We start from the raw sequence: 19,609 nt of genomic DNA, 5'->3' as shown, positions 1-19,609 counted from the left end.
ACACTGTATTCCCACTCCAGTACACACAATGGGCAACACTAAATCTATGACCCTGTTATGCTCTGTTATTGTCTAGTCCTTTGTTGAATAATTGGACAGCACCTGCTCTTCAGCTCCATCCTTTCCTGATTCATCCATATGGCAAATACTACCTTTATTTATAAAAATATCATTCTGAGGTTGTAATCAGTCTATACAACTGGGTGAGTTAGGCAAGGTTTTATGGAGGAGGTCACACATGATTCCAATTCTAAACAATGGATGGAAAGGAATTTTGAACAAAAAGAGGAGGCGGCATGTTTGAGGCACAGGAACCCAGTGACCAAAGACACAAATGCAACCTGGGCATAGCGCTCATTTGTATGTGTGGTGTAGGGTCTGCTTGCTTTTCCTTGGCGGGGTGGCGTGGGCTGAGCCAGAGATAACAGTCCAATTCGTCTGTTGTGTAGTAGTGAGGGATAAAGTATAGAAAGATGGGATGGCAACAGATGGCAGGAAGCTTGAACACCAGGCAAGGGGGATCTGAGCTGGAAAGAGCCACTGAAGATTTTTGAGCTGAGGTGAAATAATCAGATTTTTTGGTAAGGACTACCATTCTGAAGCCAGTGGTATGATGGAGAGATTGAAGTAGAGGGGGAAAGGTGGATAAGGAAACTATTTTAGCAGCACAGGTAACTGATAATGAGATGATTGTACTTGCAGTTTCTTGTACTATATAGTCCCAGTGAAAATAGAAAAGAGGGCATGAGAAATTGTAAAAATGCATTTCTTTTCTTTCTTTGCAGAAGTGAGTGACTATAGATATGAAACACTGTATATACTTTGGTTGATGTGTTGATTAGCTTTGCTGAATATTTCTTTTCCATATTTAAAAAAATCATTATCCCAAGGACAGGGGAGGGAGGAGAAAGATATTTGGAAATAATGATTAGGGCAGCTAAGTGGTACAGTGGAGTGCTTTGGCTTTCAGTTAGGAAGAACCAAATTAAAATCTTACACTTCTTAGCTGTGTGATCCTGAATAAATCATTTAATCCTGTCTGCCTCAGTTTCCTCATCTGTAAAATGATCTGATGAAGGAAATGGCAAACTACTCCATTATCTTTGCCAAGAAAATCTCAAATAGGGTCATGAGGAGTTAGACACAATTGAAATGATTAAACAAAATGATAGAAAATGAAGAATGCTCTAAACTCTTTTTGATTCCTACTTTCTCTATTGTTCTCCAGGGCACCATCGTCCTCCTAGTAACCTGTTCCCAACCTACATGCTAGCCTAAAATCTTCCCTCTTTTTCTACCATATTCAATTTGTGGCCAAATATTGCTAATGTTACCTATGTAATATGTCTTGAATATGCCCCCTACATTCCTCTGACATTGCAACCAAACTGGTTTAGGCCTTCATCACCTCATGCTTGGACTACCACAATAAATTCCTGGTTAGTCCCAATGCTACAAGCCTCCTCCCTCACTCCAATCCATTCTCCCCTTCTGTGATCTTGTCAAAGTGATCTTCCTAAAGCAAGGTTCTGACAATGTTATCCTCCTCCCTCACTCAGTAAACTCTAGTGACTCCCTATCATCTCCAGGATCAAACAGAAAATCTAATTTGGCTTTTAAAGCCTTTGATAAGCTTACTCCTCCCTAATTTCCAGGATTCTTAACTATTACTCTTCCCCACAAACATTGTAGCCCAGTGACAGGGACCTCCTTGCTATTTCTTGAGCAAGGCACTCAAACTCCTAACTCTAGGCTGCTTCTCTGGCTATTTCTCCTGTATGAGATCCTCTCTCTTCTCATCTCTGCCTCCTAGCTTCTCCAGCTTCCAGTTAAAAATCTCACTTTCTAAAATTAGTCTTTCCTAATTCTCTTTAATGGCTTTTGCTTCCCCTCCATTGATTTTACCAATTAACCCTCAATACAGTTGACTGGAAGCTTCCTAAGAGCATGGACTGTCTTTATCTTTTTTGTATCCCCAGAGTTTGGCACATAGTAGGTGCTTAATAAATGTTTAATGGCAGAGTCATTTCCTAAAGAGAGGTGATGTGATGGCTTGATGTGCAGAAGGAGATACTTATTTTGGAACATGCCTCAGGGCCAGCATTTGTTTCAGTTGATATGAATATTTGTTACAGAATTTTTTTCTTTTTTCTTTTTAGAATGAGGGAAGTAAGAGGGAGAAAAACAAATGCTAGTTAATTGAAAAAATGAAATTTAATTTTTTTAATTGATGGGAAATTGAAGTATGGATGATTTATCAAAAGATATAAAAAAATCTGTATTTCTCTTTAAAAAGAGGAACAGATTGAGAGATGCAGACACAAAATCACCAATATTTGTTAAGTGCCTATAAATTTGGTGACATAAAGGAGTGGAGGGACAATTAAAGAAAATTACAAAGTTTTGAAAATGGTAGACTGGGTCAGTGGTGGTGCCAGACAAAACTCCTTAATTACTGAAGTCAGAAGCTCAAAGAAATCTCTTATACCACCAATAAAGAGATCCAGGTACTTAGACAAAGAGAGGAATAACTGTTCTATTAAGTGTAAGCTATTCTCTTCTTTCTCCTATTGCCTTCAAAATACTTTTTTCCTTATTAATTCACTACTATAGTTGCTTGCCTTTAGCTGTTAATTTCATCTACCTCATTTCTCCAGGTATAAAATACAAAGTATTTCTAGGAATGCAAAATCCTACTACAGAAGAATTTGGGAATCCAGTGGAATTTTATCATAATGGAATTATGACCATGTAACATTATTATATAAATAAGATTTTATCCTTAAAGAAGGAAATTCCTTATTTTAACTATTCAAAATGCCTTTCTACCAACTCATTTACCAAATCTCACATGGTTCTTTGAAATACCTTCTTTTGGGCATCTTCTGAAGGTTTCTTCCATGGGAGCAGTTGGAATCCACAACTATACATATAAATCACAGAATTTTGGAGCTGAAAACATATTTAGACAATATTCAATTTCATTTTAAAGATGAAGAAACAGTCACAACAGAAGGGATCTGATCTGTTTAAGCAGAATATGAAGACTTTTGACAAATTTTAAAAGTCTGAAAACTGAAGGGGAAGAGAGGAGAATAAGCATTTGTATTGTGCCCACTACATGCCTACCACTGTACTACACACTTTCTTTCCCCCAAATTATTATCATAATTGAGCCTTGCAACAATCATGAGAGAGAGATGCTATTATTATCCTCACTTTACAGTGAGGGAGACTCAGGTAAACAGGGTCACACAGCCAGGAAGTGTTTGAGGCCAATTTTTACCTCAGGTCTTCCTGATTCATCACTCTATCGCACTATGCATCTAATTGATTTAAAAAAACAAAACAAAACATTCTATGCATTTTGTTTTTGTTTTTTTTTGAAAAAAAAAAAACTCTTCCTTTCTGTTTTAGAAATGGAAGTATCAGTTCCAAGGCAGAAGAGCAATAAAAGGCTAGGCAATGGAAGTGACTTGCTCTGGGTCACCCAGCTAGGCATCCTATATATTTTCAACAAAGCTCTGAAGAAAGAAAGGTCACAAAGTAAAGATCATAATGTTGCATGTTTGAAAGTTCATAGCAATAGGGTTAGAGTATTTTTATTATTATTACTATTATTACTATTACTATTATTATTAGTGCTAGAAAGAGCCCTTAGTAATCTAATCTAACTCATCAATTTATAGTGGAGGAATCAGAAGTTCATAAGGGGAGTGACTTGCCCAGTGTCACCCAGCTAATAAGCACAAGACTGGAACTCACACTAGAGCCTACATTGACTCGCACTTCGTTTTCTTCCAACATCCTCTGTGTTTTCTGCTGTTTAAGTTTAATGGTTGCACTTACTTATCCCATGATCTAAAACACCCCTAACTCAGGGACTGGTAAATACTGGGTCAATGTTTAGTAATAGGCTCTCTGAAGAAAAATAAAGGCATGATCCACTTTTAAGTTTAATCTGCATTATTAACAATTTCTCCACCACTTCCTTAAATCTAGACAATCGACAAAGCAATAAGTCAATCTCTGACTGATTTGTAGCATTTGCTGATTACCAAGGTAGAAATGCTTATCCTAAAATTTTAACCATTGGCTCTTATGAGCCCCCAGGCATTGGCTCCAGCATATCCACTCAACTCAAACTACTCAGATTCTGAAGAAGCCTATTGCAAGGGAAATACATTTTTAGAATTATGAACAAATGAAAGCAAGGACTTAAATACACTTACCAATATAACTAGTAAAGCTGAGAACATTACTTAAGTATAATATAGTGCTCTCTTTGCTGCTTCTTAAGCCTTCATAATAAAATCTGGCATATTAAAGGGACAAAATTGAGGGCAATTTATGAATAGAGTCAGTTCTTACTATAAGGAAGAGATGAGTTCAAATCTCACCTCTTGTTAACAGAACTGAGGACAAGTCACACAAATCCTTAGGATTCCAGGCAAATATTTGTGACTTAAAAATCTTAGATAATTATTGATCTGCTTTTGGACGGAGGCAGTTTTCCAAATCTGGACCCCTCCCCCTTCCCTTTCAAAAAAAGTTCTTATCACTGAAGTCCTTTAAAACATTGAATTTCTCTGTAGGATTTAACAATTATTCTCTTGGCTTATGACCAACTGGCACACTGTTTCTTTTACACTTGGAACTAATTTTTTTAGATGGGGTTGAAACCATTAGGACCTAGGAGGATGCAGGATAACTTACAATTACAGAATAGCAGCAAGGAGATATGGGCTGTGGTGGTGGCAGTAGTAATGGCAGTAGCAACAGTAGGGAAAAGTTGTTACAACTCAAGATAACTGTGAAGGTCCCAGAGAAAAATATTTATAGGTATGCATTATAAAATCAAAACAACTTAACATGTGACCTTTGTATTAACAACTTTACAGGAAACTCTTGATAAAAAAAAAAAAGCACAACAAAAAACCAGCTTGAATATTCTATTGGTAATAGTTTGAAAACTGAAGAAATTAACTTATAAATGTATTTGAAATTTTTCCTTGGAAACATTGCCACATTCAAATTTATCTAGACTTTATAGTATATACGTTCCCTTCTTCTCATTTCTTTATCTCCACGGCGGGGGGGAAGAGTATCATTTTGAATTTGGGGATAAGGGCAGTCTCAGTTGAGTAGTCAGTACACAGTTGTACATAAAAGTCTAAAAACACTGTTCAATGAATTTATATCTTGTTATTTAATTTTTTTATTAAATCCAGAAATATTTTATAATTAAATTTCTAATTTGGGTATAAAAAATCCCCCATACAGCTTTTTCTGTGGTACTAATGTTTGCATATGAAGATAGTCAAAGTGTCAAATTTAGGACATAAATCATAAGTTTCTCTGTTCTTGTAGTTATATAGCTACAACGTAAGGGCTGAATGGTATAGTCATTTTTTTTCCCTGCAACTACACAAGGTAAATAAATATGATATATTGGTATATCATCCCACCATTCTGCATATGGTGCACATTAAGGTTGTATTCATTTACCAGATGAATATAATTCCTTTTACCACATCTACTCTTAGTTCCAAGCAGTAAATATAGAGTTGTTTTGCCTGGAACTTGAAGGCCTGCATTACATCATTGAGCACTAAACATCCTTCTGGAGAATTTCATGCATACAGTTTTTGTGACACCTGAACTTGAATATTGCCAACACACCAACTTGTGGAATTCTTCAAGGGAAGAAAGCAACCTATCTGGCCTGATTTCAGTCACAAGACAGACATACTAATGCTACAAGGAAAACTGTAGCTATAGCTGTGATACACACTTGGCTCCTTAAAGAGATAGGTCAAGACCTCACTGTGGATGAGGGTGTCTGGGATATTCTCTGGCCCCAAAACCTGCTACGAGCTTCATATCCTTTTGTTAAAATCACAAAACATCTAACACAATTAGTGCACACTGGAATAAAGTCTCTTGGACAAGGCTGTCATCTCTCAATCCTTTCCTAAAGTGAAGTCCAACCAGGTGATGGTCTCAAAACTGTTTCTTTTTAGAACCTTTTTGGAAAAACAAAACAAAACAGGCAGATGTAGTACTTGCTTTCCCTCTATTCTCCAAATTTATAAGTAAAATAAACCCCTGGCTGGTTACAATTCTGCAAAGCAGAAAACTAATCTTTGTTTTTAGAGGGCTAAGTTTAACACAAAGAAGGAAGTGCCATTTAGATCCTAGTCCACACAGAAAACACTTTGTTTGCCAACTTTTAGTTTTTTGTTAAAGCTCACCTGAATTACTGAGCTGATTTCCCAGGTATGCGCAGCACTAATTTCCTAGTGATGGCCAGCAGATGGTGCTCTAGGACATCTACTTCTATCCAGTAATAATTGTTAGTTTCTATCCAGCCATTTTTTGGCAAGACAAAGAATAAGGATTTATCAGTAGCTTCAGTGAAAGATATTATGCTTTACCATAAAAAGGACATAATTCCTGTATATGTGCACAGAAATATACATATGCATAAGGACAGACACGGAAGCACCTAGTAAATAATTCACACCTGGACATATTATACCACCACTTTTCTCACAGAGCTGATGTGCAGTACATGTGTATATCGGCAGTATTTATGTTCATATGGTAAGATCATTCTAAATTCATTAAAAAAAAATTTAGAATGCCTGAAAGTTAGAATTCATTTTTAATTATAGGAGGAATGTCTCATTAGGGGGATACTAGTAAAATTAATAACAGTAGGATTTACGGTAATGACTTAAGTGATTGATGAGAGTACAACAAAATGAAGTTTTAGACAGAGAAAAAACAGGGCAGCTATATCATACAGTACTTTAAAAAACAGCTCTGTGGTCTGTTCTTTCTAGCCTTATGGTTAATAAAACCTTCTTTCTAATTAATGGTGCTGAAATATTTTTTAAAGAACAGGATCATGTTGTGATGAAAAAAAAAACAACAACTCAAATAGTTGTTCTTTTTTCTTCCAAGCAGACGCCATTCTCATAAAACAGAAAGCTGACATAGATTAGCATGTCTGATTGCAAAGGAAAAAAAATAAAATGCCACCTTTCAATCAAATCAAAACCAGAATGTGCAAATGGAAAACTACTTCACTAAAAACACTGTGCACACAAATCTAAGTCACAACTTAAGAGTCTATGGACATTTGTGTCTAAGGCTAATCACCTGGGGATTAAAATGCACACACATACACACCCGTTCACTGCCTAAAAGTAATTAATGGGCTTTAATTCTTTAAACTAAAGTTTATGTTGTTTTGTGTTTTATACACAAAATAGCTGTAAATAATAGTGATTACTTTATACTTTTCTGCATATAAGGTAAATAATGAAATTTCAATGTTTAAAATATTGCAAATTGCAATATGAAAGCTTTGATGATCATTTATTTTAACAGTAACAAGAGATATAGAGCCTCGACCTCAGCAACATGGGGTAAAGGAGTCACTGAAGATGAGCAAGGCTCTCTCTGGCAGGGCTCTTTCCTCATGAAAAAAATAAATAATAACTAAGAACCAATGTGAGATACTCCATTTATATCTCAAAGCTATTTCTCAATAATTTGTACCAAGTATACATTATAAATTAAATTCATAGCTTATTCTTATCTGTATTTAGGAAAGTATTTTTCACAAAAGGTAATAATGAATGATTATCACTCAAAGACAAAAAAAAAAAAACAACCTGGTAGACGTGAAAACATGGTATTTGTAATATAACAGACCAATTTCATTAACCACGAGAGCCTGTATTTTTTTTTTTAAGAGCCTAAGGTTGTTATATATAAAACTTATCCAATATGAATTAGTCTGACTTTGCCCAGATGATCTACATATTACAATTGGGTAGCATGTTATTTTTCATTCTCTCTCTGTTTCTTTTTGTTTAAAGAGTAATAAAGCTATCGACTTTACAAACAGCATTAGTATTAGATCTAGAGACAGGGAAGTGGTAAGAAAGGAAAAAAAGTGGAGCATGGTCTGAGCAAGTGAAATTAAATTTCCAAAGCAGGCTTATTCTCTTGACTTTCAAATTGGAAAAACTACTCCATAAGTGAAGGAGACCTATAAAAAACTGAAAAACAACAGGCCTAGAGATTTCTTTCATGTGCTTTTTTACCATGGAAGAAGGGAGGAAACTTTTAACTCAACAGTCTTAAGTAAAACAAGTTATTATATGCATTTCTAGGCCATGTATTTATTACATGTGTAGTAAAAACACACATGCTTTGTCTAGATCACACACTAGATAACAGGAAGAAGCACAGACTGAGTATGCAAAAGTTTAAAAATATTTATCTCATAAAAATACCCATCTGAAAATTCATCTGACTTCAGATGTTGTCTGTGTTGCCATCTAGAACTAATTGCTATTCACTTTCGTGGTGCAAAAATGGCTTATTTTTTCTTTCGAGAAGTACAGATTGTGACGGAAAAATAAACTAATACTTGTTCTAGTTTCATTTTCCTCTTGATTTCTCAAAGCAAGTGATGTATCTAAATTAAACTGAAGCATCTGATATATTTTTCAAGGGCCAGGAAGGAAGTGTAATGCTGTGGAGAAAGTGGCAGAGCAGGAGTCAGGAACTTGGGTTTGAACGCCAGCCCTGCCACCTCTGTAAACTGGAACAAAGTTCTGAAATTTGCTGGATCTTTGTTCCTTGTCTGTAAAATGAGGAGGCTGGCCCCAATGGGCCTCTAGGCTCCCTTCAAGGTCAAATCTACAATCCTATGAAAGAGATATAATTTACTTGGATGAAATTAATTTAACAAATATATACTGCTGTCTACCGGCATTGAACACAGACTCCTTGGTCTACTGCAGTCTTTTTCCACGTAAGCACTAGGAGAAGACTACAGGAAATGAGCTTTCAACCAAAGTGCTTTCATAAATAACAGTTGTTTGGTTGTCCAGAAAGCTGGTGTTGGTCTGGTGGTCAATTTGTTTAAAGGACTTGATTCTCAAACTATCAGATTAGGGCACTGCTATTATCATTGTTCTTCCTAGTTTACAGATTAGGTAAATGTAGCTCTCAGTGTGAAAACAGAAGTGTGGTGTTATCGTTGTTGTTTTTTAACATTTATATAAGTACTTTAAAGTTTATAACATACATACATGATCTCATTTGATATTCATAACATCCTTGCACGGTAGGTACAACAGACTATTGTCCCCATTTTAGAGATGAAGAAATTGAGGCTGGTAAATGTCTGAAGTAGGACTGGAACCCAGGCCTTCCTTATCCATCAACACTATTTACCAAAGTTTGACTTCAAATTTAGGCCCTGATGCTCCAGTGATGTTTTTTCACTAGCCTACCCCCTCTTAAAGATTTATTGCAGCCTCCCTCCAAAAATATTTGGAGATTCTTATTTCACTATTATGGACTTACCTTCCTAAAAGACATGAACAATTAGCTGATGTGAAACATAATAATCCTAGACAAACGTGTAACTCATGTGTCATTAGGGACTTCTCAGATTTCACTGTAGAATGCCCAAATCCCACATGGATGAGACAGTGAGCTAAAGCAAGTGAAGGCACCAAATCCTAAACCATCGTCTATCAACAATTTCCATCACCCCACTTGTTTAATACAAAGATGACAATGAAATAGGTTTAAGAAAGGTAAGACTGGAGAGACTTAACCGTTTTTCAAAATATCTGGATAGAAATAACAAAGTGACAGATTTAGCAATTATGGCAATCAAAAGCAGCCATTTGGGGAAGGTTAATTAATGAAAAAAAAGTACAACATACTTTTCTTCAAAATAACACATAGGGGGAAAAATCCATTGATATAGGGTTAATGTGTTTCAACTGAATGTAAAATGGAAACACGATAGAATTCTCAGACATGGTCTTGCAGCACAGTGCAGCACTGCACATCAGCTGACATACTTTAAACTTCTTGAGTCTTGGAGGGAATGCTCCTAATTTGGTCTCAAATACAGACATTTGCAATTCATCATGGAAAACATTTTGCTTAAGCACTACATACAGATTCAATTGGTTAACTTCCAACTGGTTCTGAAAAATCTATACCACAAAATCTCTTAAACTATGGCTAGAATTTGCTCACCTACAAAACATCTAATCTCCATATAAGTATATAGAGAGATTTAAGCATGATCTATTACAGTCAATGAGATATAAGATGGATTTTAAAGTTGTGGCTTATTTTCTAATTGAGACAAAAGTGACATAGGTACTACTGAACTACTTGGGTAAAAATAACCTGGAAACACGTGCTTACCCTAACAAAATAAATTGCAACTTGCTTTAAATTAGGAAACTGTAAATATTTAAGAGCAGTTAAAATGCTCTACCTTGTGAAATAAAAATCTAATGCTATTCCTGCAGTAACTCTTCAATGTTGTCATAATCATTTTAATTAAATTCTCATTTTTCAGGTGGTCCCTTTAATTGTTTTTTCCTACTACTTAATGTGTTTTTTTAAAAGCCATTTCTTTTCCCCAGCTGTGTGCGATTGGTTTTAATGGTAGCTACTTCCTTTTTTGCCTTCTGTGAATTACACTTTTAAACGGTTGCACGTTTTGTGTTTTACTGCTTCAGTGTAGTTTCATAAAGAATTTTAAGGCTGTTGCTAAACATTTTCATTTCCCATCTGTAAAACTAAAAGTCAGTGAGAAATACTCCAGATTGGCCTTTTACAACCAGTTCTATTTTTTAATATATAAATGAAAGTGCATTATTACACAGATTGTGCAAAAACCTGGCTTATTTCTCCAAAATTACAATTTTTATTTGTGCTTTAAAAATAAGTAGTTGGCAGACAAAGTAATTTGTGGCATCTCTTTTGATTCTGGGTAATTATCAATTGATGACACATTTATATTTTCCTGGTGGAATGCTATTTTCAGTAAGGACCAAACTTTTCAGACCTTAAGAAAAACATGGAAACTAAAAATGTGATTTTAAGCTTGTGTTTTAGTCATCATCAGGGGTCACAAAATCTTAACAAGACCATCTGGACCTTCTTTAATTTAAGCTTGAAAAATTAAAATTGTTGTTAATTTAATTACTTCATCACAAGAAAGAAAAAGGTATCCATAGTAAAATTTTACTACCAGCCACTTGTAAAAATTTTTCTGTAAAATAAAGTTGTACTTACTGCCTGGGTTATCTCCAATTCCATTGCTTTTCCCATTCCAATACCAAAGAAGGAGTGTTGCATCTCGAGACCCAGAGAGAATGTAACAATTTCCCCCAATGTATGACTCGGATCGGGCAAGGCAAGTGACGACATCCCAGTGTCCAAATACCACTTGTATCAATTTTCCTGAAATACAAGAGACTGATTGTTGGCTACAAATGGTTGCTACTAATTAAATTTTATTTTTGTATATTCATCTAAGCATGGTAAGGAGGACTTCTGTTCAAGAGTCAGAATGCACAGAGTTACTTTTCTATGTCTTAGAAAGTCAGAAAATTGCCTGTTGTCAGAAATATTCTGTAATTCTTCTGACTTTTCACTAGTTTAGCCTGGTCTCTCCCATTAGTTGTGATTAATTAGGGTTTACTTTACTACATTCCATTTGCACTTTCCCAGATAATACATACATTTACATGCAACAGGTCATATGGGAATATTGCTAATGTTTACATACTGGAATTACATAAATTTGGAGAAAGAAAGAACTCATCATGGATTTCTAGACTAGTCAGGTCATTTCTGTTGTTCTTTTAATTACTTATATGGCTGAAATTCATTCCATAGAGGAGTGATGAAAGGCAAACTTATAGCTGTTTATTCAGAGGTAAATTTGGGGGGGAAGAGTGAGAAGAAACAAGAACCTCAGTAAAATTGTAGAGCACAAGGGGATTATATGTATGTATTGTGTGTGTCTGTGTGTGTGTGGTACATGTGAGTTTATGTATGTATATTTGCATGAATTCACACACTCAAAGAATATATGCACAAAGACTGTGTTAAAATATGTAATATCTGTATGAACTCTGTGTGTGTGTGTGTGTGTGTGTGTGTGTGTGTGTGTGTGTGTGTGTACACACAACAAACTGGCCTTCATTTATCCAGAGAGGCTGGCACATAATTGTGGAAATTGTGTAGGAAATTAAATCACTACAGCGGCCCCTCCATTCCATGTCGAGATCTTACCAGCTACCATTTCCCCAACAGACTGCCTCCCTTCTAAAATTCATAAAATAAATAAATGAATGTTTTATAGAGTGTTTTAATGCATTAATATCCCCATGGGTTTCTATTTGAATAAAATTTTCAGCAGGGTCCCAGAAATGTTGTTCAAGGACACAGGAAGAAAGCCTTCATGCTTACAAAATATCACTAATATACATGCAGAGCTGATAAAAGCTGTAGCTTATCATAAGTGAAATCCCAGGCTCTGTGAAAAGCAAAGACTTGTACCTGGTGCATACAAATAGTCAAGCTGCCAATAAGTATTAGCCAGAAAGTGTGATTACTTTTCATGTGTTTTGATGTCTTAAATTTTCTCTAAACCCATGAGGCTATTAAAAGGAAGCATGCAGTTTTAAAAATCAAGTAGAGAAATGAGGGAAATGTGGGGGGAAGGAGGAAAAGGATGAAATTCTGTGTAGTTGACCAGTGCTCCTACAATAAAAATATGAAATCATGACTGACAATCTTGTACCCAAGTTTTTAAATCATATCTGTCTAAATCTCATTACCATACTTATTATGTATTGTTTTTTCTTATGATTTAAGAGAAAAGTATTTCTACTGAAGGCTTTTTTTATGCCATACAAAATCAAAAACTCTTCTGAATTTTTTAAGGTTTCTCAATTCTAATGGTCTCTAAATTGACATTTTTGGGGTTAAAAATTAGCAAATTTCTTTAGCAAATTTTAATTCTGATTCAAATGAGAATAGAAATGGGAACAGCAAATATTAAAAATTTTTTCTTTCACGTTTTATAATATTTCTTTCACTTTGTTACATTATTTCTTATCCTTGATTCTAACACCTTTTTAAGGTGCTTGAAGGGTACAAGAGAAAGACATGCATGTTCCTACCCTTGAGAAGCTTTGAGCTGGGAAAATAAAATACTCAACAACTACAAAGAAAAAGATAAAGCCATGAAAAATAATGGGGATAAAAAACTGTATCTGCAGGATATGATGAATGTCACTGTAATGCCATAGCATATTTTTACTAGTACAAATAGAATTCAGACAATTTTGAACTTGTATGCAAGACTGCCTTGGCTCAAGTCCCACTCCAGACACTTCATAGCTCTGTAAACCTTGGACAAGTCACTTAACCATTGTATACCTCAATTCCCTCATCTGTTAATTGAAGGGACTAGACTCAATGGTCTTTAAGGGCTTTTCAAGGTCTAAATCTATTCTTGATGCTCCTATAACCCCACTTTATTTTAAATTATTTTTTCTTAACCTTTACTTTCTGTCCTACTAACAACTTTAAGACAGGAGGACAAGGGCTAGGCAAATGGGGTTAAATGTCTTGTCCAAGATCACACAGCTAAGAAGTATCTGAGGTCAGATTTCATAAGAATTTATCAGGTTCTTCATGGTGTAGGGCCTTTGGCTTTTCCCTGTATTATAGAAGCATGTGGAGAACAGAACTCATTTGAAAGGAAGTGGTTAGAAAGAGAAAGTTTCTTAAAGGAGGCTACATTTGGCAGCTAATTAACTTTTTGTTTTAAATCAAAATATAATTATGGAAGTGACTACCAGCTCTGTACTCAAGATACAAAGGGTGTGGGAAATACAAAGCTGAAAATTGGGTCTGTTTAAATTGATGAAACATACATAGTTATTTGGGCATAAACTTCCTTTAACTCCTTCATCCTACAGAAGCAGAGAATGATATTGGAAACTGAAAGTTACTGCACTAGAAGACTAAGAAAATCATTCTTTTCTATCAAAGCCAGATAGTCTGTGAGATTGCATACTGATAGTAGTTTTCTCGTTAGAACAATTTTACACGCGTGAGTGGAGTGGTTTGTTAAGATACAAAATTTCTTAATTATGGTTTTATAACTATCAGAATTTTCTCCTTAAGCTGTGAAAAATTTCAATATGGTTTAGATATTTAATCAAATTAACCTCCTTAGTTGACAGTCATTTTATATTTTAGGTCTGAATTTAGAAATTTTATTACTCTGCATTTCCTTTTTCTACATATAATGACCTTCCTCTCAAGTTTATTTGGTTCTAGCACTGTAGTTGAGGTTCACTCCTGAATAAATCTTAGCATATGAATACCTGCTGCTCTCTTTCATAAATTATTTTCTGATAATTTCACAAGAGTTCCTCAAACCTTTTTTTGGTCTCCTTTAATACTAGCCCACCTCTCCACACACTAATATCAAATATTGCCACAACCACTAGGATATCCCTTTTTTGACAGAACACATTTTCTAGTTAATGTTTTATTTGACAGCTGTGCTACAAATAAAAAAAAAAATCAAGCTCAGGGCCCTGAATTACCGAATCTAAAAGGCTTCCTGAAAATAATTCCCTCTGCTAGGGGAAGGTTTTATTGTTGCTTCTGCTGTACTACTTGTGCCCAGAAAACATGATTTACGTTAAAAGAATTTCCTGTTACAAAAAAAAAAAAAAAATTTTAAATCCTGAAATCTAATAAGGGAAGGGTTTTTTAAAAAGTGCTAAAATATAATTGAATTCAACACTTGTGATGGCTTTGCCATTACACATTAGTGATCACATAATCTTTTCTTCTTACTCCTCTGCCAAGTATTCAATTATAATATTCTTGCTTTCATAAAAACAGTAAAGAAACAAAGAAACAAAACACAAAAAAATTACTTATAATGAAACCTACATTTGACTTTGTTTTGTCCACAGGATATTAAGAAGCCAAAAAGAAAGCATGAAAAAGTTTTTATTTATTTCTTCATTGGATTTTCTGGCAGGTATAAATATATTGTTTTTTCATCCTCTGGGACAAGATCAGTCCCATACAAAGGAAGTGTAAAAATAAGTAACTCTTAATGAAGACTTTAAAATAACACATCAACAATTAAAAATTCCACACAGATAAAGACTTTGAGCTCTATTTATTTTTTGGTTAAGAGTGGAAAGTAAGGGACCATAATATGTAATTCCCCCAGATCTCATAGTAGTTTTAAGCTATTGGTTTAATCGTTTTTAGCTTTAGTGGCTTAAAACTACAGTAAGGCTTTGGGGGAAAGCCTGTATCCTGGAGATATATAATGAGTTTAGAATTCTAAAATAGCATGTCTTTATAGTGAAACTAACTGATGCCTGGAATTCTGAATATGTAAGACAATGACTATATGAAGATGGTGTGGGGCATTTATTATTCTTACCTTTATTATTTTAGTATCTGTTATAACTTTAACTTCAGACTTCAACAAAACAGATTAAAATTACTTTAGAATCATTTATATTTGAATAACTTAATTTCCTCACATACCATACCATAACTTGTCAGCCCTTTTGAGGCTCCCTTTCGACTTTCTTTGTTTATCCCTACTTTACTTTTAAAACAGTAACATAATGCTTTAAAAATACTACTTCATCACCACCAGAACAAATAATCTCAAGACCAGAGTTTGAAAGGTGATGTCACAGGTGCATTAAATGCAAGGTCTGATCACACCAGGGATAAACACTGTAACCACTGCCCTAAAACAGGGAGAGCTAACAATGCAAATGGCTGAATCAAATGAAATGTATTATATTATGGTGGAAATATTTTTTTGTAAAAATGGTCACCTGTATAGTATTTCATAGGAAGCTAATGGGTGCAACTTCTAGTTAAATTTCATTTATGCAAAGCTTGTCCTTAGAATTGTTCTTATTGGAAAATGATAAGGAAAAAAAAAACCCAGCTGATAGGACCCATTTAGTCATTACAAGCACAAAATTCCTCACAAAAACAACTTTTAGGGCATTCCAGTGGGTCAGCATACATTTTGCTCAGTCTCTTATTCTTAGTTCTTAATTCTTATGAACCATAATAATTGAGCTTAAGAATAGAGATCCCTCTGTGGAACCTGAATAACAAGTATGAAATTATATTCTTAGTAAATTATCTTTGAAGGCAGGAGAATAAATTTTAGAAGGATTTGTTGACAAGGTAGTAACAAAAGCAAATATCTGTGAAACTTCCAGGTAACCAAAAATATAAATTTAACAGAGCACTACATTCCTAAAATGTTCGAGGTTTCATGAGATTTGATGCAGTTTTAGCTTTTAAGTTGTATATGTCTATTATCTATCTCATAGAATCACAGAGCTAGAAGGCACTGTAGCACTTATTTACTCCAATATGTACCAATGACATTTTAGCTGCTAATATTTCATTAATCTCAAAACAGAAAGTACATAACATTTATTATTTTTAATGATTTGTTTTAATGGCTCATCTATCATACTTTTCTTTTTAGAAATCTTTTAATCTTATATAATTTTCTAGAGGCACTTCAAATATATCAGGCTGGTACTTAACGAGACTCTCTTAAGTTCTTCCGTATGCTAGTCTTCGACCTGCATGAAACTCTTCCCTCCCATGCAAAGCATTACAAAAACTCATTATATTAGTTCTCATGGGGTAATATAGTTGAGCGTGGTGTGTCCCTTAGGCAGATGCATGCAAATGAATATATGGGCCTGGTACTTTTATGCTCTCTTAACAAGAGCTCCTGTCATGCATAAAAGCAGGAGTCAGCTACTTTTCTTCATGATGGTGTAGTTTTTAGCAGGATTCTATGCAGAACTGGGTAAAGGAAAAGAGAAATCGACTCCCAAGAGGTATACTTAATGAGACTTTCTAAGAGGCAAAAAACCTATATAAAGTAACATAAAAGAGGGGAAAACACTGGAAATGTATGTATATACCCTATAAGCTCATACATATACACAAGCACATGCTATTTACATACAACTACTGCCTTCAAAAAATGATCAGCCATGCTTCAAATGCATTTTGGCTGAAAAATCTTGTAGTAGAAAAAGAATAATAAGAATCAAATTCACAGTGGACTACCGTGATTATACCTTGGAGGGAGTAAAAAGCAAAAGTATGTTTTTTCTTTCTTGTTTGATACTTTTTACAAATTACAAATAGGCCATTCTTGTTCAAAGCAAGAATATGAGGAAATATTCTAAGCATTTCAGTGTTTATTGGTATAAGAGAGTTGAATGGTAAGGAAAATGACATTTACCTGTATCTGTAGAATAGACTCGGAAACTCTTATCCCAGAAGCCACAGACAAGAATGAAGCGGTTATCGGAAGTGATGACAAAGCACTGGGAGTGGACCTGAATACTCTGGTCTAAAAGGTCAGTGATTTGCCTCCTGTGCATGCCTGTATTGCTAGCTGTGGAGGATGAAAAAGAAACAACTGAGTATACATAGTCAAAGAAACTCTTTATTTTAATTTTTTTTTAATTGGGAGGGGCACTGTGTATGGGCAATAAATTCACATACAAGAATGTTTTTTTTTTTTAATTTAAGGCAATATTGCAGCCCACCTATCCACCCAAATGTATATATTTGTTGCAAGAATGTGAATAGCCAAATTCAACATCCTAACAAAAATGTCTTTGCCTAGGGGAGAGAAACAATAACATGGTACAATTTTAAAATAGTATACCATCCACAGAACATGCATTATAGCTCTTGGGTAAATCTAAACTAGATTACAATCACAAGACTGTATCACAGATAGGGTTGTGTTCCTGACAATCTCATTACAACTATTGTCATGAGAATGGAGTCATGTTGTGACAATCTATTACCTTTAACATTTTGTCACAGGGAAAAGATATTAGAATTTAAATGTCACACATTCTGTGAAATATTGTAGCATCTTGTACTACTTTAGCTCTAACGGGTCTTTAATTTGACTAGATGTACAAACCCAATCCTCCTGTTTACAGGAGCATCATCATGTAAAGAAAGAGGAGAATAACTATTTATTAAAGATACACGTAATTGAAAAAGTTGAAGCAGAGTGTATTGCTGTTTTCCTGAACCTTATTTAAGCAATAAAACAAGATGGAGTGACTAGCACACGGTGTTTCCAAGCTGCTACTGAATGTGTGGATTGGGGTTTATCTGAAGGCATAAGGGCAGACAGAATGACGTCAAGTCACATGGGAAGGGTAATAATCCTCTGAAAATAGACTACCAGGAGTGCTATTATCAGAAAAAAGAAATTATGCTCAATAAGCCCCTTCTTGATATTATAAGGCTGACTCTGTAAAAGCTAAGTTTCCATAGCCCTAAAGGATGTTTCAATACTGATTTCCCCATTCAAAAAAGATCCCTTTTTCTGGAGGGGAAAAAAAAAACAAAAATCTGATGCTGAAACAAAATAAGAAGTGACGAAAAGGGAATATTAAAATCTTTTCCAAACTAAGATTCTTAGGGTAGTCTTTAATTTTCTGAACGCACAATTTATTTGCTGTTGATGGGGGCGGGGTGGCATGGGTGTGGAGGTAAGACTCAGGAAGGAACAGAAAAGACAAACTATTCTACAACATTTTCAGCACTAAGATGGTTTGGGTGAAAAATGCATATGTAAAATCTTAATCAGGAAAAGTAAATCTAAATACAACTCACTAAAAGCAGTAGTTTCCTATGGGATTTGGGGGAATTTGTAGTTTGTTTATTTTTAGTGAAGGAAAGAAGGGAGAGGATAGAGGGCAAAGTGGTTGAGAAAAGGAGATATTTTCAAATTAAAGTTCTGCCAACATCTATTACAATTTCATTTACTGAAGGGTACTTCACAAGTATTATTGCATGATGCTAGCTTCAGTTGCCTTTCAAGAGCATTTGATTCTGCTAGCAAATTGGTCACTAGTAGTTGCAAATGTGAGAATTTTTGTGGGGCTAAGATCCTTCTTTCTCTCTTCAGGGACTCAAATGCTCTCAGATGAGAGAGAACCTTGAATCCTGGAAAAGGTGATGATACTTTTTGAAGGATGAGGAATGTCAAAGAGATGCATTTTTCTGAGCAATAGTCCCATGGAAATCTGTTCAGTTCCATGAAAGCAAGCAATAGAAATAAAGTATGCAGTATTTCCTATTTGACTATTATAGAATTAGTATGCCAAGGAAGGGGCTATTCAATGTTTGGGTGGATCTGCGCCTATATTATCTTTGCTCTAATTATGTATACTTCTAGTGGGCAGAGGTCAAATCATTTTGTAAAAATCTGAAAGCTCAGGACAGTCATAAACATGGGGACTTTGGACAGATGACAAAAATGTAATATTGGCTCATGGTTCTCAAACATTCAAATGAACTTTCACCAAGGCCCACTTGTAGCAATTATGGAATTTCTACCATGACATCCATTATCTCAAATACTTCAGAACTCAACTGTGTATAACTTAACGCACTGTCATCAACTAAACCTTACTAATTCAAAATCAGAGTTATGGGTGAGGATGATAGAGTAGTACAAATGAATGACATGCGTGTTCCAGAATATTTTAAATAAAACTCTTCAAATTCTCATCGTAAACTAAAATTTTTATGTACTAGTAAGTAAAATAACAATAAAAACTTAAAATCCACAATAAGCCCACCTTAGATAACAGAATAATTAACTGTTGGATTCAGGTTT

The 19,609-nt window shown here is 34.8% G+C and overlaps 1 protein-coding gene across 4 annotated transcripts in view; it reads right to left on the bottom strand.

Moving 5' to 3' along the window:
* The window catches only part of LRBA (LPS responsive beige-like anchor protein), a 686,065-nt gene that overhangs the window by 22,874 nt on the left and 643,582 nt on the right, over positions 1–19,609 (bottom strand). For 2 of the 4 annotated variants that reach the window (XM_044680732.1, XM_044680733.1), the window contains exons 51-52: positions 17,198–17,353; positions 11,137–11,304 (exon numbers count right to left, since the gene is read on the bottom strand). In XM_044680732.1, the coding sequence (XP_044536667.1) occupies positions 11,137–11,304; positions 17,198–17,353 (324 nt within the window). Of the gene's footprint in view, positions 1–7,205; positions 7,209–11,136; positions 11,305–17,197; positions 17,354–19,609 lie in introns of all 4 variants that reach the window. The other 2 variants (XM_044680734.1, XM_044680735.1) reach the window with 2 other exon arrangements.

Source organism: Gracilinanus agilis, chromosome 6 (assembly GCF_016433145.1).
Source record: "Gracilinanus agilis isolate LMUSP501 chromosome 6, AgileGrace, whole genome shotgun sequence".
NCBI lineage: Eukaryota > Metazoa > Chordata > Mammalia > Didelphimorphia > Didelphidae > Gracilinanus > Gracilinanus agilis.
The sequence above is the reverse complement of the archived record's forward strand: the minus strand, read 5'-3'. Positions and strand labels throughout refer to the sequence as shown.